At 41.5% G+C, this 27075-nt stretch overlaps 1 protein-coding gene across 1 annotated transcript in view; it reads left to right on the top strand.

The window, feature by feature from the left end:
- AOAH (acyloxyacyl hydrolase) overlaps positions 1-27075 on the top strand; it is a 208570-nt gene that overhangs the window by 101930 nt on the left and 79565 nt on the right. Inside the window, exon 13 of the mRNA XM_040260182.1 lies at positions 14979-15070. Coding sequence (XP_040116116.1) covers positions 14979-15070 — 92 coding nt within the window. The remainder of the gene's footprint in view (positions 1-14978; positions 15071-27075) is intronic.

Raw genomic sequence — 27075 nt, forward strand, 5'->3', positions numbered from 1 at the left:
AGTCAATTTATTTGCTTCTGTCTCCCTATAAGACAGAAAAGTCTCCTGCAGATACATCACCCCATGACAACTGTGCCCATCGAAAAGACTCACAGTCATGGATATCTTTCTTGCACTAGTCTCTCTCCCCTCCTGCTCGTGCCATCCCCTAGCTAAAGCAGCGTGGCACCCAGGAGGCCTGTTTACAGCTAATTAGATTAGGAGAGTGTTCATCTGGAAAGATATTTGTAGTTCAATAAAGAGAGTGTGAAGAATCACCCTCGTTGTTACACAGAAACAAAGGGTTCTGAGGCTCACTCTGCCAGGGACAGAAAATCCTGCCCTCTTCCTCTTTAAAAAAAAAAAGAAAACACACACACACACACACCTTAGCATCTCTCCAAGATGTCCTCAGCAGTCAGGTTCAAAATGAGCTTTCCGTATCACACAGAAGACCTCAGCTTAGAAAGATTTCAGAAGCAAACAGAGAGCAAATCTGAGAACACTTTCCTGCTGTCTTATTTTATTTTCTTTCAAAGGAAAAACAATCACTGCTTGAGTTGTTTTGTTGACAAAGAAGGGAAGGTAGAGAGATCATCAAGGCTAGTAATAGAAGCTGCCCTCCTGCCTCTTCTCCCATCTGCTTGAAAATTATTTCCAAAATATTAAATGCTGTGTTTCACTGAGCCAGAATTGCATGATGGGCTGGGGATTGGTGGAGAGAGAAGAAGAAACGATTTCGAAATACAATTTCCCAAATGTTTATTTTGCTGGCGAAGACTGTTGCCTGTACTATTATAAAATCTTCGCACAACCCCTGGCAGGCTGTTGTCTGTAGGGTAAGTAAGTGCAGATTGAATTTCGTGCTGTGTCAAGGACAAAATGAATCCTTAATCTGGCTGCAGAAAATGCATATTCACCCGAGAGCAAAGCAGCTCCAGTCTTTCAAGCCCCTCTGCACTTCTTTCCTCTCTTGGAGATGATTTTGTAAATCAAGCTAGTCTACCCTTTATTAGCCCACAGACAAGAGAGCCAGTATCTGAGCTCTCACCCTGCCTTTCACTACCCAGCCCTGCCTTCGCTCTCTTGATTTATCAGTGAGCATAAAGCTTCCATTAAGCATAAAGGCTGATTTTCATGGTGCATAATAAAATATGGAAATTCTACCTCCACTAACTTCATGTCGACTCCAGAAATATTAAGAGTTAGAGTACTTTTAAAATTATTTTTTCAGATGAGGAAAAGCTGTTGTCTAATAAAACTGGATAAAATTACATTTTCTGCTCCTCAGACATCTTAAAAGCTGATGGATTAAAGATGCTAAACAATGAGGAATGAAGCCCCAATCCTAGTTATTTCTCATTTATTCTGTCAGGAAAAGAGAGTTCTGTGTACCATAGCGAATCCTTTTCTCCCACAGCAATCAGGCCACATGAGAAAGAATGTTCTTCTGTTCCCTTTCCCCGTTTATGGGTGCAGGGCAGGCGGGCTGTTGCTTTCAGTCCTGATCAATTCAGTGCCCCTTTCTTCCTGCTCAAGGTGAGTATCTGTGTCTCTTACCTGACAGCAAAGTCAGGTTTTCTTGCAGCCTCATGCCTCTGAAATCATTGATGATCTTAGCCCTCTATGCCTTCTGTAAGGATTAAAAAGACACGAACACTGGTTGTTTTGAAAAACTACAAGAGGAAATTATTTTAAGCTCCATACTTCTGAAAGGCATTTATAATTACTCAGCCCACATGCCTGCTCCTCGGGCATGTTAGATAGAGATCTCCACATAGAGAGGCAGCATGAGTCAGGAAACACCTGTGCAATCCAGTGTGTTGCTAAGACCAGAGAACAATCCTTGCCCTCCAGCTAATTATATCTACCATTTTGCTTCACTCTCCCTCAAGTTTCTTGGCCATAAAATAGGTTTCATGGTAGTGATGCTTCATAGAGGAAACATTTAGAATCTCAAATCCATTGGCATGGGGGAAGAGGACAATTCTAGCATTTAAAAATAATTCTGAATGGTTGGAATTGATTGCTATATACCATTCATTCACTGGTTCCTTCAAATAGTTCCCTCCATGCCTCTCCTGGGGATTACCCAGCCCAGTCCTTGCCAAGGGCTGGGAGTCAAGTCTGGCTTCTGTGTGATTTTCTGGGGATTTCCTACTTAAGGCAATGACTGGAGGATTGGTCAGAGGTAGGAGCTAAACCATCAATCCTAGAGAATTATGGGGAGCATTATGAAATACAAGGTCCATAGAAAGTGTCATACTGAGTGAAGTAAGTCAGACAGAGAAGGAGAAATATCATATGACATCCCTTATATATGGAATCTAAAAAGAAACTATACAAATGAACTTACTTACAAAACAGAAAGACTCACAGACTTAGAAAATGAACTCATGGTTGCTGGTGCGGTGGAGGAATAATTAGGGACTTTGGGAAGGTCGCGTACACACTGCTATATTTAAAATGAATAACCAACAAAGACCTATTGTTTAGCACATGGAACTCTGCTCAATGTTATGTGTCAGCCTGGATGGGAGAGGGGCTTGGGGGAGAATGGGGACATATTTATGTATGGCTGAGTCCCTTCACTGTTCATCTGAAACTATCACAACATTGTTAATTGGCTATGCTGCTGCTGCTGCTGCTGCTGCTAAGTCGCTTCAGTCATGTCCAACTCTGTGTGACCCCATAGACAGCAGCCCACCAGCCTCCCCCCATCCCTGGGATTCTCCAGGCAAGAATATTGGAGTGGGTTGCCATTTCCTTCTCCAATGCATGAAAGTGAAAAGTGAAAGTCAAGTTTCTCAGTCGTGTCTGACTCTTAGCAACCCCATGGACTGCAGCCCACCAGGCTCCTCGGTCCATGGGATTTTCCAGGCAAGAGTACTGGAGTGGGTTGCCATTGGCTTCTCCGGTTAATTGGCTATACCCCAATACAAAATGTTTTCAGTGTTAAAAAGAAAAAGAAAAAAATTAAATACAAGGTTCAAAGATTCTAGAAGCAGAAAGTGAAGATGGTATCACCAAGAATTTAAAGCCTAGTTGATAAAGAACCCAAAGGAAAGTAGATCAAGAAGAACCAAAGAGTAAATATACACAAAAGACTATTACTCAGCCATTAAAAAGAATTAAATAATGCCATTTGCACCAACATGGATGGACCAAAGATTATTATATTAAGTGAAGTAAGTCAAAGACAAATGTCATATGCTATCAGTTATATGTGGAGTTTAAAAAATGTTATATTTACAAAATACAAATAGACTCACAGACATAGAAGATGAACTTATGTTTACCAAAGGGGATAAATTTAGTAGTTTTGGAGTAACATATAAACACTACTATATATAAAATATATAAACAACAAGGACCTAGTGCCTAGCACAGGGTACGTGCTAAGTCACTTCAGTCATGTCTGACTCTTTGCCCTTTGGACATGTAGCCTGCCAGACTCCTCTGTCCATGGGATCCTTCAGGCAAGAATATTGGAGTGGGTTGCCAGGTCCTTCTCCAGAGGATCTTCCTAACTGAGAGATTGAACCCAGGTCTCTTAACTCTCCTGCATTGGTAGATGAGTCTTTTACCACTGGCCCCACTGGGAAGCCCATAGCACAGAGAGCTATATTGAATATCTTGTAAAAGCCTATTATGAAAAAGCATCTGAAAAATAATATGTATATGCATGCAATATGTATATACAACTAAATCATTTTGCTATACACCAGAAACTAGCAGAGTACAAGTTGACTATAATTCAATTTAAAAAAGAAGAACCAAGGAGGTCATGATTTCACATTGATAACATATTAGCCAGAAAAAAAAGGAAGGGTAGGTCATCCCTTCTTAAAAGATTACTTATTAATCGAGCAGGGTATAGGCTCAGCTGCTGTGAAAGAATCTCCAAATTAGTGATTTACAGTGGAAACATACTTTCCTCTCATATAGTAAGGAGTGATGAGAGCTGGAGGAGGGTACCTCACAAAGGAAGGTCAGAGCAGTCAAGAACGTCAGGATTTAGCTAATGCTTGACCAATAACAGCAACTGGTTAAAGGAGGAAGGAGAAGGAAGAGCTTGTGGCAAGCCCTGAGGTCCAAGGGGCCACCGGTGGTTGACTGGTGGGAGAGAGGACCTGGAGAAGAGGCTGGGGCAGTGGGTGGTGCCACGTGAGGATGGTGGCGAATAACTGTAGCAACCCATAGAGCAGCCTTTCCGAAATCTGGCTAGTGACTGCAGCCATTTAGGGCACTTTTGAAAAATAAGGATTCTAGGGCCCCAGCACAAACCTACCTGAACAAAATCCATGTTTTAAAGAAGCTCCCCCATGAGATTCTGGGATACACTGCTGAAGATGGTGGGGGAGTGTGAGGAGGCAGGGACCCTGGCCAGAGGCCGCAGCACTGACTTAAGTTGGAAAGATAGAAGGAGAGAGGTTGTGTGACAGCTTCCTGGGCAAAGGTAAAACAGGGGAGAGGACGAAAAGGAGAGCACTTTTGTGACTGAGCTAGTGGGATGGAGAGCGCAGCTCAAGCCTGCTCATTAGGTGCCCCAGTAACGGCTTTCTCTCTCCTCACCTCTGCAATTTGACTGTGGACTTTGGGCTTCTTCTAGAATCTAAGGCTGGATGTTGCCTCTCACAAGAGGAAAACTACCCCACCCCAGACAAATGGCAGCCTGACTGCTTCAGAAATGACCAAACCTTTAGAAAATCCAGTGATGTTATCTGAAGACTGGACTTTTATGATATTCATTCATTGTTATCTGTTCCTGGCCCTTAGAGGAGTTATTTTTTCTGTTTGTGAAAGAATTTTTTTTCATTGGCCCCACAAAAGATTGATTTGCAATTATCTTTGTGTAAGAACATGACATTTTGAACTCTTGTTTTCTCACTGTTATGAATTTGGATATAGTTCTCCAGTCCCTCTGGAAATGATGATGAAAGTGAAAGTGTAAGTTAGTCACTCAGTCATGTCCAACTCTTTGCAGCCCCATGGACTATAGCCCACTAGACTCCTCTGTCCATGGAATTCTCCAGGCAAGAATACTGGAGTGGGTTGCCATTTCCTTCTCCAGGGGATCTTCTCAACCAGGGATCAAATCCAAATCTCCCGGATTACAAGCAGACTCTTTACCAACTGAGCCACCAGGGAAGTTACAAATGGTGATGGAAAGAATTTAATTCTGTATGAAAAGTCCAGCTACACAATGCATTTTCACTGGATATGGGGCACTTAGATAAACACATCCCTCCATTCATTCATTGAATAAATCAATCATGGGGTTAGAGCTTAAACAGTAAATAATAGAAAAGGGAAAAGGAAAAGACTACAAGGAGCTGATGAGATAAAAATAAAAAAAATAAAAAGAGCTATTTTCAGGCAAAATGATGAAAAATTGTTGCCTACCATACTGTCCTCTTTATATTTACTGGTCATATTTGCTAGAATTCTATGTTTGACTATATCTTCACTGCCCCCATAAGTTTCTGGACTGGCATAGGGTTAAAGATGAAATGCTATACCTCCTCCCTGAAAATTACTTATTTAGCTCAAGTTAAAGTTTAAATGTGCATTGAATAGATGTCATCCCAGGAGCAGAGAAATTATTGTTACTGATCTGCTTATATATAGTATGTTGTAGGCTGCTGAATTTAGAGGTAATTTGTTACATAGCAGTAAGAAACTGGCAAACTTGGTGTTTGGGGTTGGTTGGGGAGGGTGGTTTACTGGTCTTCTGTGTATATAATATGATGAATTTAGCTTTGTGATTTTCCATATAACGTTGTTGTTTAGTTGCTAAGTTGGGTCCAACTCTTTGCAACCCCATGGACTGTAGCCCACCAAGTTCCTTTGTCCATAGGATTTTCCAGGTAAGAATATTGGAGTTGATTTAGCCATTTTCTTCTCCAGGGGATCTTCTCAACCGAGGGATCAAACCTGCACCTCCTGCTTGGCAGGCAGATTCTTTACCACTGAGCCACCTGAAGCATATGGCATAGCTAATGTTTAAACTCTTTTTCCCCTACCCCTCTTTGATTGGCTTCCTCTTACTAACCTTACAGGGCTTACATTGGATAACACTTCTTTTAAGATTCCTTCTCTAAATATCCACATGTGGAATAGGTATCCTTTCTATTACCCTGACCTTCTTTCTTATCAATACCACTAACAGCTAACTTTTATTGAGCATTTACAATTCTAAACTTTAGGTGTAGATTATCTTTTCTAATCCTCTCAACCTTCCAATGATATAGGTGCTGTTATTTGTCCATTCTATAGACAAGGGACTGAGATACAGAGGAGTTAAGGAAAGTCTTCCAGGTTACCCAGCTGGGAAGTATTTATTTTCTGGGCCCCTCTAGGCAGAATGCCAGGCTGGCACTTGCTGTGTTTCTCAATCTCTATCTCTCTTTTTTGTCTCTCTCTCTCTACTCTTTAATGAATGATAGGACCACAGGGACTTTGACAATAGACTTATCCCACTGCACATGAAATTCTAAAGTTTGCAAATCTAACTCAAAGTTACACTACATTCTTGAAGTTGTCTATATAAAAGCATTCACTGCACGAACAGTGCTGCTTGCTCTAGTTAACGCCTGCGACTGCAGAGGCAGAAACCCAATGAAATGCCCTCTCCTTGTCCCCCCAGAACGGCATCTGTCAGGTCCCTCTGTAGGATAAACCTCCAGAGCAGCAGAATGCCCTGTTCTTTCCCTGTGGCTGCCTTTCCTCAGCTGTGTCAGGCTAGAGCAGGCCCTGGGATCGTGAATGGAGTGTTTACAGAGGTGTCTATGTAGGGTACACATACAATTTCAGTATTTATCTGCAAAATACTCATTCTGCAATTCTTCATAAGGTATGCATGGCTTCCATAAGAGACAGAGGAGGAAAATTTGGAGGCAACTCTAGAGTTATGTATAGATTTCTCTACTTTTTACCTAAAACAGCATCTGAAAGACCATTCCTCAGCAGGAAGCTTCATTTCCAACAACTAGCAAATCCAGCTAGCCAACGCTGTGATTCTAGGAGATCTGGCAGCTTAAAAGAAAAGAAAGGACCAGACAAGAAGGCTGTGAAAAGCCGTGTCCATGGATCTCTCCAGGCCAGAATACTGGAGTGGGTAGCCTTTCCCTTCCCTAGGGGATCTTCCCAACCCAGGGATCAAACCCAGGTCTCCCCCATTGCAGATGGATTCTTTATCAGCTGAGCCATGAGGGAAACCCAAGAATACTGGACTGGGTAGCCTATCCCTTCTCCAGCGGATCTTCCCAACCCAGGAATCGAACTAGGGTCTCCTGAATTGCAGGCAGATTCTTTACCAACTGAGCTATCAGGGAAGCCCCTGTTCCACCAGAACATGGGTTCAAATCCCAGCCCCTACCATTTACCAGCTCTGTGATTTGGCAGTTGTCCAAACTCCCTCTAAATTCTGTTCACAGTAGTTTTTCTGGGCCCCATTGCCCAGTGTAAGGGATTCATTGACTAACAGAAAATACAGAAATCTCCCTCAGACTGGAACAAGTGATGGGGGTGGGAGGTGCCATTTAAGAGGCCCTTTTTCAGTACCTTTGATTGAGATAAAGCATGGTTATTTAATTCACTGCTATTCATATGAGACCTGGGTACTTGTTCATTTTAAGAGGTAATATTCAGCATCGGATAATGGTAGTTGTTCAAAAAGCATGTGTGGAATAGAGAGAGGAGAAAGAGAGGAAGAAAAACTAATTCCTGCCTCACAGAGTGGTTCCATGAGGTTGAACAATTTTTATAAGTTTCCTGTCTCAGTGCCTGGCACATAAGGGGAACTTGAGATTTGTCCCCTTTCCCACTCTGGTTTAAAATGCAAAAGTTATCTGGGAAACAACACATTCAAGCACCAAAAATGGGTGTACATTCATTTATAGGGTTTGTTGACTTTTAAAAATGCACAATGTGAGAGTTGCAAGTTAAATTTTATTTGGGCCAAAATAAGAGACAGCATTTCAGATAGCTCTGAGAAACTGCTCCAAGGAGGAAAGGAGGGAACAAGTATACACAGGAGCTTTGCAGCAAAGAGCAGGTAGTCAGAACATCATACGATTATTGTTAGTTAAAGAAAACCAGATATTCCAAGTTAAGGAATTTAGCACTTTTCTATGTATGGGAAGATGTAAGGGTCTGGGCTCACTAAAATCTTTGTTTTGACATGTGCCTCAGCTATCTGGGGCTGTATCCTGTGTTTTCACATCCTGAGTTTCCTCAGGGCTCACCCGAGGGAGTGGTTGTAGTCTGATGGTTGCTAGATGGCAGATATTCTTTTCCTTTCTGAGTTTCCTCGGGGCTCACCGGCTCACATAGGAGAGCTGCAGTCACTGATGACTGTGAAGTCCCTGTTTACTGGTATGGCAGGAAATAGTCCATTTCTCAGATTTATGCACAAAGCAAAGCCTAAAGAATGGGACCAGAAGAAGAAAGTGTGTGTGAGAGTCAAGGAAGACCCGTAAAGTTTCATAGCTTCGGTATTCCTGTAAGAAAAAGCCACTAGGGTTGTGTGGGGGGAAGTGCAGAGGAGGGGCAGTGAGGAAGGACCTTCCTGAGAAGGCAGGAGGCAGTTCAGTAGCACGGTGGGATTGAAAGGCGTAAAGCAAGGGGAAAACCTCCCCTATGCCACCTGCAGGACAGATGAAATAACAGCAGATCAAACAGGACTGGGAGCCCTGTGGTCTCAAAAGCTAAACAGATAGAGCTATTGTCTCTGATTCCCAGGTCTTGAGACTCTCACTCCATTATCAAAAGACCAACAACAAACCTGTTTGCTTTGAGAGTTTAGATCCTGGGAAATAAATTTTTAAAAAGACTTGTTTAACTGTTGATGATATCTTTGGTATCTTTTTCCAATAGCAGTTAGCTACAGATTTCTCCAAGTGATTTTGTACTTTTCAAAAATAGTCAATTTAGGTCTAACTCAGTTAAGAGGGTTTTTTTGTTGTTTTGTTTTGTTTTTAAAGAATACACTGTGCAAAGCCTTGCTGGATGGGGAGGGCTCAAATGTAAACAGTAAAATAAAGGTAGCAAGAATATTCCCTTTGTCATTGAAAGGCTGGCAGAACCAGAGGTATGGGTGATGGATGCCATTATTCTCTTTCTTGCACATAAGATGGCTTTATGAAATGAAAATATAGTTGCTTATTGAAGCTAGGGCTTAAAATATTCCCAAATCCAAAGTATTATACATACTAAAATTAATTAAAATAAGAACCAGTGAGGTTTCTCAAAGTATGGAAATACACACAAAGTAATGTTAAGTGAAAATATTATACAAAAATGCTATACACTTTCCAGTTATGATATAAAACATTTTTATGTCATTGATAAAGTCAGAAGAAAATTTGAAGCAATGCAGTAGTTGACTTAATACTCACTGAGTTTCTCGTGCTGTTTGGAAATTTTTTCTTGGTAAATATTAAGTCTTTCCACGTATGTACATTTAAAGTACACTTAAGATGAGTTTCCTAAGAACATAATGCTCCAGCGGAATAAGCAAGAGTTGATGAGGGAGATCTTAATTTGCATTTTTCCAGCCTTAAATGCCTGAAATATCTTGAGTATAATGTTGCGTGAATAAGGCTTTTAGTGTTTAATGTGATATGACTTAAACATTCTCTTTATGCTAGGGTCTATAAAACCTTTGCTATTAATGGCTGTTACTTTTCATTTTTATCTACCAAATTTACTAAGGAAGAAAAAAATATGTGAGGTTTCCATTTGTCTGCTCAAATATTTTCTATTATTTCTGGCAATAAACTTTATTCTTCTTAAAACCGGAAACAACCCACTTGGAAAGAGAGATGGTAGGTGATCCATCCTCTAAATATGATGCTGTCTTGATCCTCCCAACAGTCTTGTTGAAGTAGATAGGATAATAGTCAGTGATATCAGAACTGGAACACTAGTAAAGCCATATTTTCCTTACTTTTGCATAGCTAGTAGTAGTAAAGCCTTGCCATAACACCCGTAAATGAAGTCTGAAATATTACACCAGGAAAACACAGATTTGCATTATTTCAAGGTTAATCAAGTAACCAGGATATGCCTATACAGGTGACCTTCCTGGGCCTTTCAGGGCTCCAGCTGTGGGATGCACGCACACCCACCCTGATCCCAGTGGCAGTTCAGCACCAGCCACTGTACACTCCTGATGGGGATAATTCCAGGACTGGTGAGGGAGGGCTTCCTGGAGAGCAGCAGAGTCCAGGATTCTCCAAGGTAGCTGAGACCATTTTTTTCAGGTTGATCCAGAGAGAACAACTGGGATAATACTGGGGATTGGAGACCACCCTCCCTTCTCAAGACAGGTTTGCTGGCCATTTCCTCACCAGTCCTACCCCTTTCTCAACATCTTTTCTGCCTCAACCAGGAGGATAAAATTTTTTTTACCCACCTCTGATTGAGAATGGGGGCTGCATGGAGTATGGAACCCATTTCCAGTATATCATATCCAAACCATGAAATTGTACTGAATTTGTAGAGTCAGACATCAAAATCAGATCTCCTGATTCTGAGAACAGACTCCCTCCCCTACTCTGCTAGCACACTTCAGAACTATCATCCCTGACATTATTCTTCCAGGTTGCAGAGGATATCAGACATACCACCCTATGTTTTAAGAGTTCTTGCCTGCCACCTTCTTCTGAAAGGAAAGCAGACCCACCCAGAATCAGAAGCCCAGTTCCATACTTGGTTTGCAAAATCTGGGGTTTTCATTGTGCAGATGACTGAAGAAATGGTGGTAGAGTAATGTGGGGGTGTATTGTGTCATTCTTACAGTTTTAATGTGTTTTTACAGGCTGCTAACTTACTTAGCACAGCTCATAAATTCTGCCTGCATTTCACAAACCACTTGCTTCCTCACTATCTTAACACATCTTATGAGTTTCATCCACTCTATTTGTTTTTCTTGTCTTTTCCAGTAGAATTGAATATTCTCAAATCCTACAGCAAACATATATTATAAGCAGAAAGACCTAGGGTAAAAATAAGATGAAAAAGCAGAGAAAGCATTTTATTTTAGTTTCAGGAGAAACAGAAACTAAAAGAGAGAGTAGCTGAGTCATGGTAATGGTGGAATTTAGAGCAGAAAGTGGTGGGTGCTTCCTGCCAAGAGGGGACAAAGTATCAGTTGCTGGAATTCCATGGACTGTAGACTTATTGGGAGCCTCCATGAGTTAGTGTCTGGTCCTTTGGCACAGCTACATAACAAATACAGTGTTACTCCAAGAAGCCATCCTTCCCAGCCACCTCCCACCCCCTTCCAGCCTCCACTTGTGCTGGAAATTGCACTCAGAATAATCATAATGCTGGGGAACTTGGGATTGGCTTGTGCAAGGAGAAGATGATTGAGGAAAGGGGAGTGAAGGAAGTTCACAGAACCATGGGAAAAAGTGAAGGACACCATGGGATAACCACTGTGTGAATAGAGTTACTACATGACTTATTTTGAGAAGGGTTTATATCTTGGACCTTCATGAGAACTATAAGCAAATTGTCCAGTTCAGGCCATGTCATCATTTCCTAGGGCTACCATAGCACAGCACTACAAATTGGGTGGCTTAAAGCCACAGAAATTTATTCTCATACTTCTGTAGGCTAGAAGTTGGAGATCAGGATATTAGCAGGATGATTCCTCCTAAGGGATCTGAGAGAGAATCTGTCCTGTGCCTCTTTTCTAGCTTCTGGTGACCACTGGCAATCATTGGTGTTCCTTGGCTTGTGAAAGCATCACTCCAGTCTCTGCCTTCATCATCACATGGCCTTCATCCAGAACCCATGTCTCTTCTTCCTCTTCTTATAAGAACCCCTAATACCAGACCACCTGACCTGCCTCTTGAGAAACCTATATGCAGATCAGGAAGCAACAGTTCGAACTGGACATGGAACAACAGACTGGGTCCAAAAGAGAAAAGGAATATGTCATGGCTGTATATTGTCACCCTCCTTATTTAACTTCTATGCAGAGTACATCATGAGAAATGCTGGGCTGGAAGAAGCACAAGCTGGAATCAAGATTGCCAGGAGAAATATCAATAACCCCAGATATGCAGATGACACCACTATTATGGCAGAAAGGGAAGAGGAACTAAAAAGCCTCTTGATGAAAGTGAAAGAGGAGGGTGAAAAAGTTGGCTTAAAGGTCAACATTCAGAAAATGAAGATCATGGCATCCGGTCCCATCACTTCATGGGAAATAGATGGGGAAACAGTGTCAAACTTTATTTTGGGGAGCTCCAAAATCACTGCAGATGGTGATTGCAGCCATGAAATTAAAAGATGCTTACTCCTTGGAAGGAAAGTTATGACCAATCTAGATAGCATATTAAAAAGCAGAGACAGTACTTTGCCAACAAAGGTCCGTCTAGTCAAGGCTATGGTTTTTCCAGTGGTCATGTATGGATGTGAGAGTTGGACTGTGAAGAAAGCTGAGTGCCAAAAAATTGATGCTTTTGAACTGTGGTATTGGAGAAGACTCTTGAGAGTCCCTTGGACTATAAGGAGATCCAACTAGTCCATCCTAAAGGAGACAAGTCGTGGGTGTTCATTGTAAGGACTGATGCTGAGGCTGAAATTCCAATACTTTGGCTACCTCACGCAAAGAGTTGACTCATTGGAAAAGACCCTGATGCTGGGAGGGATTGGGGGCAGGAGGAAAAGGGGACGACAGAGGATGAGATGGCTGGATGGCATCACTGACTCAATGCACACGAGTTTGGGTGAACTCCAGGAGCTGGTGATGGACAGGGAGGCCTGGCGTGCTACAATTCATGGGGTCGCAAAGAGTGGGACACAACTGAGCAACTGAACTGAACTGAGTCATACTGGATTAGAGATTTTATCCAAATGGGGATTCCCAAGTAAAATACAGGACACTCAGTTAAATTTGAATTTAGTTATGCAACGAATTATTTTTTAAGTGTAAGCATGTTCCAAATATTGCCCAAGACATAATTATACTAAAAATTATTCCCTGTTTAACTTAAATTCAGTTTCTTTCATATTCATTTTTTTAATTGTGGTAAAAAAACTTTTTGTGGTAAATTTTTTTAATTCTGGTAGGCTGCAGTCCATGGGGTTGCTGGGAGTTGGACACAGCTCAGTGACTTCACTTTCACTTTTCACTTTCATGCGTTGGAGAGGGAAATGGCAACTCACTCCAGTGTTCTTGCCTGGAGAATCCCAGGGATGGTGGAGCCTGGGGGGCTGGCATCTATGGGGTCTCACAGAGTTGGACGCTACTGAAGCGACTTAGCAGCAGCAACACATAACATAGAATTTATCATCTTAACCATTTTAAACAATTTTGCAGTGTTAAGTATATTCACATTGTTGTACAACCAACCTCTGTAATTTTCATCTTGCAAAAACTGAAACTCTATACTCATTAAACAGCAATTCCCACTTCCCCTTCCCTTAATCCCTGGCAATCCGCATTCTACTTTCTGTCTCTATGAGTTTGACTACCCCTAATACCTCATAGGAAAAGACCCTGATGCTGGGTGAGACTAGGGGCAGGAGGAGAAGGGGACGACAGAGGATGAGATGGCTGGATGGCATCACTGACTCAATGGACGTGAGTCTGAGTGAACTCCGGGAGTTGGTGAGGGACAGGGAGGCCTGGTGTGCTGCGATTCATGGGGTTGCAAAGAGTCGGACACAACTGAGAGGCTGAACTGAATACCTCATATTCAATCCCTGGTTAGCAACTGTGCACACACACATGATACCTCATATAAATAAACTTATCCAAGAGTTTTTTTTTTTTTTTAAATAAACTGGCTACTTTTACTTAGCATAATTTCCTCAAGATCCATCCATGTTGTAGCATGTGTCAGAATTTCCTTCTTTTTTAAGATTGAATGGGGTTCCCTGGTGGCTCAGATGGTAAAGAATCTGCTTACAATGCAGGAGACCCAGGTTGGATCCCTGGATCAGGAAGATCCCTTGGGGAAGGGAATGGCTAACCACTCCAGCATCCTTGCCTGGAGAATTCCATAGACAGAGGAGCCTGGCAGGCTACAGTTCATGTGGTCACAAGTCAGACTGAGCAACTAACACTTTCACTTTCGCTTTAAGATTCAGTAGTATCCTATTGAATATGTCTACTACATTTTGTTTATAGAATTCAAATTTAACTGAGCACTTGCATTTTTTTTTGCTAAATCTGGTAAGCCTATTCCAAACAAGCTCATTCTAGATGAGCTTTTTCTAGGAATTAGACCAGAGAAAGGGTTTATCCCAGGTATCATCTATATTAAAGAACAATCAGGAGACATAGCTAGCAACATTTTTTCTTTTGTGATTTTGCACAAGTCATAGAATGTGGTTCAAAGGAATTCTAATTTAAATTAGAATTCCATGTCAGGAGTTCCTGAACAGGAGGCTGTGCAAAAGTTGCAGGAGTTCTGTGAACCCCTCAAAATCACAAGCCATTTTGAGTATATGTGCATCTTCATGAGAAAAGGAACCGTAAGATTTTGCAAAGGTGTCTAAGAACCCCCACCCACCCAAGGATGTCAGGAGACACCATCCTAATAACTGAAGGCATAGCTGTGAACTCAGGGAAGGCATTTTTGCTGGAGGCTTGAGTATTATTAGTTTTCAGACGATCAATTTTCTGATTACCCAACCTTAAAAATGGAGAAAATCTCAGAAATTAAATAGTTGAAAGTTTACCCATGTCCTGAAGCATCTCTCTCAAATGAGGGATGAGTATGAGATGCCATGCTTCTACATCTTTCACAGGAGCTGAATGGAAGCCAGTTTAAGAGTGGATGCTGATCTCTGTGAATTTTCTGATGATGGTTAACCTTAAGAGGCATATGCTTTAAATGCAAAGTCCCTTAAAGAGATTAACAAAGTGAGACAGAGAGAGAGAGGCAGAGGGCAATGCCTGAGCAATAGACAACTTTACTCCCTGTTGAAAGCTAGTGACCATTTTGATAATTACTACTTTGTTTTTCCTTTAGAAATCCTTCTTCAATTTACCAATAGCTCTTACCAATGAGCTTGACTGGCCCCAGCTATCAGGTACTACTGGATTTCTGTACTCCACCAGCAGGTATGTATGTCTGCGCACCCTCAAACATGTCAGTGTGTCTATGTAAGGAACAATAGGAGATGGGCTTTGTTCCCAAGATGTTAAAATGAGAATCATTAGAAATTGCTTCTGGAACACAAGTGACACAACAAACCCACCGCTGACATAGAGTCTGCCTTGTGATGGAGTATCATGCACATTAAATTCTATCTGTGCTGGCAAGGAAAGAGCACTCCTGCTCGGGGGCTCTAGAGTTGACCTCTGATAAAAAAGACTCTAGCACACCACTGAATTTTTCTGACTCAAGAGACAAAGAAGTTTACTTTCTTATTTACACTCATATATATATATATATATAAACGTTTTAAAAGATAATAGGCAAGTCTCAAAGCCCTAGAATCATTCTGGCTCTTATGCTCTGAAGTTGAAAGTAGAGATGACGCATGGCAAGTCTTAAGTGTCACACAGATCCAGCGTGCTCTGTGTCCCTGGGTGTTGACTCGGGGCCTGGGAACAGCCAGTGCCCCCTTTCCTTTCTGCATCTATTCTGTCCTCAGACCGGGGGTTCCTCTCTGATCAATATGAAATCCCGCTAGTTCCCAATCCTATTGCAGTTTCCACCCATCATCCTGTCAGAACCCAGCAGGCAGACAGATCCTCCTTAGAAAGTCAGTGGGGTAATAGGGAGAGAAAAAGTTGTGAGTCTTCAGACACAAATGACTTATAATTCTTATAAGGGCTTTGCAGAGAGATTCTGACCCCATGACACAAAGGAAGGAACCATCTAGCTGTGGCTTATGTGAAAATCATCTCTATCCTGAGCTAGTCGATGCTGACCTAGCACCTTCTTGTATTAGGCTCTATGTTGCTATTTACAAAACACACTCTGTTCACAGAACTTGCTCTACGCTGACTCTAAGCACTGTCCTTATCAGCTTTATTTCCAAGAAGGTGCACACCCTGGCTGGTTGGCCACCTGCCCTGTGAGGTTTTTTCTCTATATATTTGTGGGGGCCCAAGCTATCTGGTTGTCTTTCTCTTAGTGTCTAGTTGCCACCTGTTTCTGTGTTCTCTGCCATGTAGCTACAATGATGAAGAATATATTTAACTCCTTTTGATAGAAAAGGGAATTCTCTGTCTGGAATAAGAGTTGCAGTGGATCCCCATTAAGCAAAAACACAGCAGCATGATGGTCCCAGGGTGTCACCATTCAGTATGTCCCTTGTAGCAGTAGCTTCTGTTAAACCATCTCATATACTGTCATGCAAATTAGTTTTGTTGTTGTTTAATAGCTAAGTCACGTCTGACTCTTTGTGACCCCATGAACTGCAGCACACCAGGCTCTTCTGTCCTCCACTATCTACCAAAGTTTGCTCAAATTTATGTCCATTGAGTCAGTGACACTATCTAGCCATTCTATCCTCAACTGCCCCCTTCTCCTTTTGCCTTCAATCATTCCCAGCATCAGGGTCTTTTCCAATGAGTTGGCTTTTCACATCAGGTGGCCAAAATATTAGAACTTCAGCTTCAGCATCAGTCCTTCCAAAGAATATTCAGGGTTGATTTCCTTTAGGATAGACTGGTTTGATATCCTTGCTGTCTAAGGGATCCTCAAGAGTCTTCTCCAGCACCATAATTCGAAAGCATCAGTTCTTTGACACTCAGTCTTCTTTATGAATCACAGCTATGAGTACCTGACTAATAGAAAAAACATTGCTTTGACTGTATGTACTTTCATTGGCAAAGTGTTGTCTCTGCTTTTCAATACACTGCCTAAGTCTGTCATAGCTTTTCTTCCAAGGAGCAAGCATCTTTTAATTTCATGGCTCTAGACATCATCCACGGTGATTTTGGTGCCCAAGAAAATAAAATGTGTCACTGCTTCCACTATTTGCCATGAAGTGATGGGACCATATGCCATCATCTTAGTGAGAGAGTCAATTCCTAGGCAGGTTGATAAGAAGTCCGGGGGTCCCCAAGGAAAGAGGGGTCTGGAATTCTCAAGGTGGAGGAAAGGACAAACCTTTGTTTTCCTCTACATTCCTTAGGATTATATAACAATAATGTATTTTGCTTGAGGACAGTTTCTGGGAAAAAAAACCCTGGCTAATCCTGTTATCTTAAAATGTAAATTATGGGTGTGAGTCTAGTAAGGTCTTTATAACCTCCATAGTTCATCAGGCACTCTATCTATCAGATCTAGGCCCTTAAATCTATTTCTCACTTCCACTGTATAGTCATAAGGGATTTGATTTAGGTCATACCTGAATGGTCTAGTGGTTTTCCCTACTTTCTTCAATTTAAGTCTGAAATTGGCAATAAGGAGTTCATGATCTGAGCCACAGTCAGCCCCTGGTCTTGTTTTTGCTGACTGTATAGAGCTTCTCCATTTTTGGCTGCAAAGAATATAATCAATCTGATTTCAGTGTTGGCCATCTGGTGATGTCCCTGTGTAGAGTCTTCTCTTGTGCTGTTATTCTCTTGGCAAAACTCTATTAGTCTTTGCCCTGCTTCATTCTGTACTCCAAGGCCAAATTTGCCTGTTACTCCAGGTGTTTCTTGACTTCCTACTTTTGCATTCCAGTCCCCTATAATGAAAAGGACATCTTTTTGGGGTTTTAGTTCTAAAAGGTCTTGTAGGTCTTCATAGAACTGTTCAACTTCAGCTTCTTCAGCATAACTGGTTGCGGCATAGACTTGGATTACTGTGATATTGAATGGTTTGCCTTGGAAACGAACAGAGATCATTCTGTCGTTTTTGAGATTGCATCCAAGTACTGCATTTCAGACTCTTTTGTTGACCATAATGGCTACTCCATTTCTTCTGAGGGATTCCTGCCTGCAGTAATAGATATAATGGTCATCTGAGTTAAATTCACCCATTCCAGTCCATTTTAGATTGCTAATTCCTAGAATGTTGACATTCACTCTTGCCATCTCTTTTTTGACCACTTCCAATTTGCCTTGATTCATGGACCTGACATTCCAGGTTCCTATGCAATATTGCTCTTTACAGCATCGGACCTTGCTTCTATCACCAGTCACATCCACAGCTGGGTATTGTTTTTGCTTTGGCTCCATCCCTTCATTCTTTCTGGAGTTATTTCTCCACTGATCTCCAGTAGCGTGTTGGGCACCTACTGACCTGGGGAGTTCCTCTTTCAGTATCCTATCATTTTGCCTTTTCATACTGTTCATGGTGTTCTCAAGGTAAGAATACTGAAGTGGTTTGCTATTCCCTTCTCCAGTGGACCACATTCTGTCAGACCTCTCCACCATGACCCGCCCGGCTTAGGTTGCCCTGCGGGCATGGCTTAGTTTCATTGAGTTAGACAAGGCTGTGGTCCTAGTGTGATTAGATTGACTAGTTTTCTGTAAGCATTGTTTCAGGTGTCTGCCCTCTGATGCCCTCTTGCAACACCTACCATCTTACTTGGGTTTCTCTTACCTTGAGCGTGGGAGAAATATCAATATCCTCAGATATGCAGATGACACCACCCTTATGGCAGAAAGTGAAGAGGAACTAAAGAGCCTCTTGATGAAAGTGAAAGAGGAGAGTGAAAAAGTTGGCTTAAAGCTCAACATTCAGAAAACGAAGATCATGGCATCCGGTCCCATCACTTCATGGGAAATAGATGCGGAAACAGTGGAAAGAGTGTCAGACTTTATTTTGGGGGGCTCCAAAATCACTGCAGATGGTGATTGCAGCCATGAAATTAAAAGACGCTTACTCCTTGGAAGAAAAGTTATGACCAACCTAGATAGCATATTCAAAAGCAGAGACGTTACTTTGCCAACTAAGGTCCGTCTAGTCAAGGCTATGGTTTTTCCTGTGGTCATGTATGGACATGAGAGTTGGACTGTGAAGAAGGCTGAGTGCCAAAGAATTGATGCTTTTGAACTGTGGTGTTGGAGAAGACTCTTGAGAGTCCCTTGGACTGCAAGAAGATCCAACCAGTCCATTCTGAAGGAGATCCGCCCTGGGATTTCTTTGGAAGGAATGATGATAAAGCTGAATCTCCAGTACTTTGGCCACCTCATGCGAAGAGTTGACTCATTGGAAAAGACTCTGATGGTGGGAGGGATTGGGGGCAGGAGGAGAAGGGGACAACTGAGGATGAGATGGTGGGATGGCATCGCTGACTCAATGGACATAAGTCTGAGTGAACTCCGGGAGTTGGTGATGGACAGGGAGGCCTGGCGTTTTGCGATTCATGTGGTCAGAAAGAGTCGGACCGGAGAAGGCAATGGCAACCCACTCCAGTACTCTTGCCTGGAAAATCCCATGGACAGATGAGCCTGGTTGGCTGTAATCCATGGGGTCGCGAAGAGTCGGGCACGACTGAGCGACTTCACTTGCACTTTTCACTTTCATGCATTGGAGAAGGAAATGGCAACCCACTCCCGTGTTCTTGCCTGGAGAATCCCAGGGACGGGGGAGTCTTGGGGGCTGCTGTCTATGGTGTCGCACAGAGTCGAACACGACTGAAGTGACTTAGCAAAGAGTCGGACACGACTGAGCGACTGAACTGAACTTATAACCTCCAGACATTCTTTTGATTCACTGTAATAACTAATTAAAAAGTATATAACTCCATTGCTAACACTAGTGAGGGGGCACTCTTTCTGCCCCTTCTGATGTCTATGTCAGAAACTTTCTCTATCTCTTATATACTTTAATAAAACTTTATTACACAAAAGCTCTGAGCAATCAAGCCTCATCTCTGGCCCCAGATTGAATTCTTCTCCTCTGGATGCCAAGAATCCCAGCGTCTTTTGTGGTTCAGCAACAACCTTTCATTAGTCTCTTTATTGTTGTGTTTTAAGCCAGATTTTTCACTCTCCCCTTTCACCCTCAGCAAGAGACTCTTTAGTCCTTCTTTACTTTTTGCCATTAGGGTGGTATCATCTTCATATCTGAGGTTGTTGATTTTCTCTCAGCAATCTTGATTCCAGCTGTGATTCATCCAGTCCAGCATTTTACATGATGTACTCTGCATTTAAGTTAAATAAGCAAGGTTACAATATACAGCCTTGATGTCTTCCTCTCCCAATTTTGAACCAATCAGTTGTTCCATGGCTGGTTCTAACTGTTGTTTCTTGACCTGCATACTGGTTTCTCAGGAGACAGGGAAGGTGGTCTGGTATTGCCATCTCTTTAAGAATTTTCCACAGTTTATTGTGATTCACACACACAGTCAAAGGCTTTAGTGTAGTCAATGCAGCAGAAAGAGATGTTTTTCTGGAATTCCCTTGCTTTCTCCATGATCCAACAAATTTTGGCAATTTGATCTCTGGCTCCTCTGCCTTTCCTAAACATAGCTTGTACATCTGGAAGTTTTCAGTCCATGTATTGCTAAAACAAACCTAGCTTGAAGTATTTTGAGAATCATACTGTTCATGGGGTTCTCGTGGCAAAAACATAGTGGAGTGGGTTGGTATTTCATCCTCTGGTGGACCCATTTCCTCCTCTGTTGGACCCATTTCACTATGAACCTTTAGCCTTGGGTGGCCCTGCATATTATGGCTCATAGCTCCATTGAGTTATGCGAGCCCCTTTGCCATGACGACAAGGCTGGGATCCATGAAGGGATTGCAAATTATTCCTTCAGATAACCTGTGCTAGGCCAGTCTCCTCTAAAGAACAAAGAGTTATGAAGTGTGTAAAAATCACTAAAGAGAGATTGGCATTAGAATGAGGATCCTCTTCTGGCAGAACCAGAAGAATAAGTAGAACATTGACTTAGAAGCAGTGTTTGTGAGAGATATGGCAGCTGCCTCAGGCATTTTGAGCAAATGTTCCTTTGGGTCCAAATGCTTATCAACATGGGATGAAATTTATGGATTTCTCTATTCAACTGGATCTCTGGAAAGTGCCTCTTGCCTCACCCTTTGGATGTTCACAGTGTTATTTCGAAAATGTACCTTTGAAAGCAAAACAATGTACATTTGAAAGCAAAAAAATGTACATTTGAAAGCAAAAAAATGTCATTTGGAAGAGAAGATGGTTGTTTTCCTTTCTTTATTCTGACAAACCCTCCACCTACTCAAAATGTAATGTTTCCTTTATGAGATGAAAGTAACTCTAATTGAAATTACATGCATGCATTTAAAGACAACAACTTAGTTTTATAAATCTTTACATCACTCAGTTGAATCAACATTAATAAAATCTATTCTCTTGACTCTCAGGCTTCAGAAAATTCAAAAAGTAATATCCCTTAAAACTATGTGCTTTCTGAAAGAAATTGAGTAGGTTGAAGGCAAAAACAAAAAATGAGGCTGGCAGCTTAGGGGCTGGGAACCTGACAACAGGGAGAACTCTAGAAGCAAGAAGAAAAAACCATTTTTTAAAGATTAAAAATAGTTATTTGTGTTCAGAACACTTTAAAACACAACTAATGTAACAGGAAAGTCCTATTTCAGTTAAAGAAGCCAAGTCCCAGTAACGTGTATAGAAGGATATAAAACAATACCAAAACTTCAGGAAGGAAGAACTTCTTGCTTAAAAGCAACGTATTAATAGATGAGGGATATTAAGAGATACAAACTTCCAGGTGCAAACTAAGTGAGTCTCAGGAGTGAAGTGTACAGTGAGGAAAATATAGTCAATAATTATGTAATAACTTTGTACGATGATAGATGGTAACTAGACTTAACATGGTGATCATTTAGAAATGCATAAAAATATTGAATCACTATGTTGTGTATCAGGAACTAACACAATGTTATATTCAATTATATTTCAAAAACAAACTCATAGAAAAAGATGAGATTTGTGGTTACCAGAGGATAGGAGGAGGAAGAATTGGATGAAGACAGTCAAAAGGTACAAAGGTACAAACTTACAGTTATAAGATAAATAATTACTAGGGACATAATATACAAAATCGTAAATATAATTAGCACTCAGTTCAGTTCAGTTCATTTGCTCAGTCATGTCTGGCTCTTTGCGACCCCATGAATCGCAGCACACCAGGCCTCCCTGTCCATCACCAACTCCCGGAGTTCACTCAAACTCATGTCCATTGAGTCGATGATGGCATCCAACCATCTCATCCTCTGTCATCCCCTTCTCCTCTTGCCCCCAATCCCTCCCAGCATCTTTTCCAATGAGTCAACTCTTCGCATGAGGTGGCCAAAGTACTGGAGTTTCCTATTATACATTATATATGACAGTTGTCAAGAGAGTAAACCCTAAGAGTTCTCATCACAAGGAAAGTAATATTTTATGTTGTATCTATAAGAGATGATGGGGCTTCCCAGGTGGTGCATTGGTAAAGAATCTGCCTGCCAATGCAGGAGACTCAGGAGACCCCGGTTTGATCCCTGTGCTAGGAAGATCCCCTGGAGGAGGAAATAGAAACCCACTCCAGTACTCTTGCCTGGAAAATCCCATGGACAGAGAGCCTGGTGGGCTATAGTCCATAGGCAGAGTCGAAAATGACTAAGTGACTGAGCACATAAGAGATGATAGATGTTCACCAAAGTTTTGTGATAATCGTTTCATAGATGTAAGTCAAATCATTATGTTGTACATCTTTAACTTAAATGGTAATGTGTGTCAACATAAAAAGCAACATCTAAAATTCCAGAGCACTGTGAGTCCATATGGTAGAGTAGGAAGAAGTCTGTGTTTACAGATGAAAGGGTGCTGGTTCTGTGTGGCTGCAGGTAGAACATTTAGCATTCCTGGAATTCATTGATGTGATGAAGGGGAGTTGCACCTGCTGATCTCTGAAGTTCTCTCTGTTATTCAAGTTTGGTTGCTGTTAGGGCAACATGACATTTGAGTCCATGTCCTTCTTTAGCTGCTGCTTGCATTAGAACCATTAGGAAAACTGCTGGGGAGAGATGCTCCTCCTTCTTGCCACCTCCTATGCTTTTTTCCAACCCTTAGCTAACTGTGGCTCGTGACTAATTTTGTGGGTCAGAGTCTGAAACATTCTAAGAACCAAATTTCTGTAGGGCCAGGGTTACTGTGCAACAGAAGTCGAGCTCATGCATAGTAAGCCCTGCATTAGGTGTTTGACCAGCTATTAATTAAAGTGGTTCTCCATTATTATCTTTTATGCATACTATTTTCTCCAAGCAACGGCCAGAGAGGGAAACAGGTGACTCCAAATCCTTAACAGAAATAACCACCTGAACCCCACACATCTAACCTGAGCATTTATGGTTAACCAACTCCCCTTCTGAAAGTGAGGCCAGAAGTCAGAGAAGTTCTGCCTGCCAGGGCTAAATGATAAAGAAGCTCTTCAAAGCCGGGAGGCAGAACCAGCTGGAAGGAAGAGCAAGGCAACAATCACAACTTTTTTTTTTAAAAAGTAAGAAACTGCTGTTAGCCTTAAAAAGTCATGAAAGCCAGGGCCTCCCTAGTGGCTCAGTGGACAAGAATCTGTCTGTCAATGCAGAAGACACGGGTTCAATCCCTGAGCCAGGAAGATCCCACATGCCACAGAGCGACTAAGCCCATGAGCCACCACCACTGAAGCCTGCATGCCCTGGAGCCTGTGCTCTGCAAGAAAAACCACCACAATGAGAAGTCCCCACACAGCAGCTAGAGAGTAACCCCCACCTGCCAAAACTAGAGAAAGCCCAAGCGCAGCAATGAAGACCCAGTACAGCCAAAAATAAATAAATAAATTTTTAAAAGTCACAAAAGCCAAAAGAACCAAAAGCAATGACCAAAGTTATCATATCAAGCTAGAGAGATAAGAGTGAGACCAGTGGGCCAACATAAATTGGTGCAAAGTAGATGGAATTTTCTACTTTGCTCCCTCTGCTTCTGACTTAAATTTGCTATTTGGGCCAGAAACAAGGAAAACACGTAGAAAGAAATAGACAAAGCCATTGTTATAAATGGCACAGTAATGCTATTCAAGGACATTTAAACACACATCTTTGATGAGACGTGTCCTAGAATCTGAGTGTTAAAGGTTATCTATTCTCTCAAATCAAATAGACATTATATGAGAGAACAATTTTGAAAAGCAGTGTATAACTCCAAATCAAGTCACTTGGGGCATTAAAAACATAAAATTGGAGAGATGGGATTTGAAGCTAAGATTTGCTAACCTAATTTCCTGTTTGGGAAAAAAGAAAAAAAGAAGACATCTACGTACGAGTCACTAATGGGCTTAATAACCTTATTAAATCCATTATTCAAAAATTATATGTGATATAATTGCAAATGATTAGCCGTCTTATAATTACACTTTGCAAAACAAATAATTAGCCAGAGAGTTGGTAATCTGAGGTTGGGTGAGGCCAACTGGAGTGGGAGATAGACTCCATCAGTGATTTTCCAGGTGTGGTCCATGGACCTCTGAGGGTGGGTCCCTAAGACCCTTTCAGGGGGTCCACAGGATAAGAACGGTATCTTCACAACAATGCTAAGACAGTAGTTGTCTTTTGCACTGTGTAGCCATTTAACTGAGGTAAAAAAGCAATGGTGAATAAAACTGCTGACATATGAGCATGAATCAAAATCGCACTAAAGCCTTATTAATAATCATAGTGGTCTTCACCTCCACACCTCCTAGTTAAAAGAGAGGGGACATCTGCCCTTGAAAATGTCACCTATAAAATAGGAAAAAATAATATTAATTTCATTAAAGTAAGTACATGATTTTTAAGAATGTCATCTGATGAAACAGAAATATGCATAGAGCACTTCTGCTGCATAACAAAACATGATGTTTGGCCTAAAGAAAAGCACTTGTGTGAGGGAGTTGAAAACTGAATTAGTCAGTTTTTCATGGAACACCTTTTATTGAAAAAGACTGGAAAACAAATTATCATTATTTAGACTTGGATATATGGCAGGTATTATATCTACAATGAATGAAATGAGCTTGTCATTTCAAGGGAAACAACTGACAGTGTTGGTTGCCAATCATAAAATTTGAGCTTTCAGAGAAAATTTAGAATTTTTGAAAAACTGTATCTTCTGCTATGAACTTGACAACTTCCTATTACTCCGAGTCCTTTCTAATGAGATACATGTGCTAGCAACAAGTATGAGTTTTCAGTATTGTGTCATAAGGTGTTGTGTATGGATGTGAGAGTTGGACCATAAAGAAAGCTGAGTCCTGAAGAACTGATGCTTTCTAATTGTGGTGCTGGAGATGACTCTTGAGTGTCCCTTGGAAAGCAAGGATATCAAACCAGTCAGTCCTAAAGGAAATCAACCCTGAATATTCACTGGAAGGACTGATGCTGAAGCTGAAGCTCCAATACTTTGGCCACCTGATGGGAAGAGCTGACTCTTTGGAAAAGACCCTGATGTTGGGAAAGACTGAGGGCAAGAAGAGAAGGGGGAGACAGAAGATGAGATAGTTGGATGGCATCACTGACTCAATGAACATGAACTTGAGCAAACTCTGGAGATAGTGAAAGACAGGGAAGCCTGGTATGCTGCATTCCACAGGGTCACAAAGAATCAGACATAACTTAGTGACTGAACAAGAACAACAACATCATAAGTTGTATCAACATTTGGAATATCTGCATAACTCAGTGAACCAATATTTTCTAAATGACCAATGTTTGATATAGGAAATCATGCCATTCAAAGGACAAGCTAGATCATTTGAATGTAACATGGTGCAAAAAGTCCATTTCAGATTCCAGATGGCAACTAATGGTGGCAAGAATACACAGAAGAATGGTACAAAAAAAGATCTTCACAACCAAGATAATCATGATGGTGTGATCACTCACCTAGAGCCAGACGTCTTGGAATGTGAAGTAAAGTGGGCCTTAGAAAGCATTACTACGAACAAAGCTAGTGGAGGTGATGGAATCCCAGTTGAGCTATTTCAAATCCTGAAAGATGAAGCTGTGAAAGTGCTACACTCAATATGCCAGCAAATTTGGAAAACTCAGCAGTGGCCACAGGACTGGAAAAGGTCAGTTTTCATTCCAATCCCAAAGAAAGGCAATGCTAAAGAATGCTCAAACTACCGCACAATTGCACTCATCTCACACGCTAGTAAAGTAATGCTCAAAATTCTCCAAGCCAGGCTTCAGCAATATGTGAACTGTGAACTTCCAGAGGAACCAGAGATCAAATTGCCAACATCCACTGGATTATCAAAAAAGCAAGAGAGTGCCAGAAAAACATTTATTTCTGCTTTATTGACTATGCCAAAGCCTTTGACTGTGTGGATCACAATAAACTGTGGAGAATTCTGAAAGAGATGGGAATACCAGACCACCTGACCTGCCTCTTGAGAAACCTATATGCAGGTCAGGAAGCAACAGTTAGAACTGGACATGGAACAACAGACTGATTCCAAATAGAAAAAGGAGTACATCAAGGCTGTATATTGTCACCCTGCTTATTTAACTTCTATGCAGAGTACATCATGAGAAACGCTGGGCTGGAAGAAGCAAAAGCTGGAATTAAGATTGCCGGGAGAAATATCAATAACCTCAGATATGCAGATGACACCACCCTTATGACAGAAAGTGAAGAGGAACTAAAGTGCCTCTTGATGAAAGTGAAAGAGGAGAGTGAAAAAGTTGGCTTAAAGCTCAACATTCAGAAAATGAAGATCATGGCATTTGGTCTCATCACTTCATGGGAAATAGATAGGGAAACAGTGGAAACAATGGCAGACTTTATTTTTGGGGCTCCAAAATCACTCCAGATGGTGACTGCAGCCATGAAATTAAAAGACGCTTACTCCTTGGAAGAAAAGTTATGACCAACCTAGATAGCATTTTCAAAAGCAGAGACTAGAGCCTCTAGTCAAGGCTATGGTTTTTCCAATGGTCATGTCTGGATGTGAGAGTTGGGCTGTGAAGAAGGTTGAGTGCCGAAGAATTGATGCTTTTGAACTGTGGTTTTAGAGAAGACTCTTGAGAGTCCCTTGGACTGCAAGGAGATCCAACCAGTCCATTCTGAAGGAGATCAGCCCTGGGATTTCTTTGGAAGGAATGATGTGAAAGCTGAAACTGCAGTACTTTGGCCACATCATGCGAAGAGTTGACTCATTGGAAAACACTCTGATGCTGGG

The sequence above is a fragment of the Oryx dammah genome, unplaced genomic scaffold (assembly GCF_014754425.2).
Source record: "Oryx dammah isolate SB20612 unplaced genomic scaffold, SCBI_Odam_1.1 HiC_scaffold_18, whole genome shotgun sequence".
In the NCBI taxonomy this organism is placed as follows: domain Eukaryota; kingdom Metazoa; phylum Chordata; class Mammalia; order Artiodactyla; family Bovidae; genus Oryx; species Oryx dammah.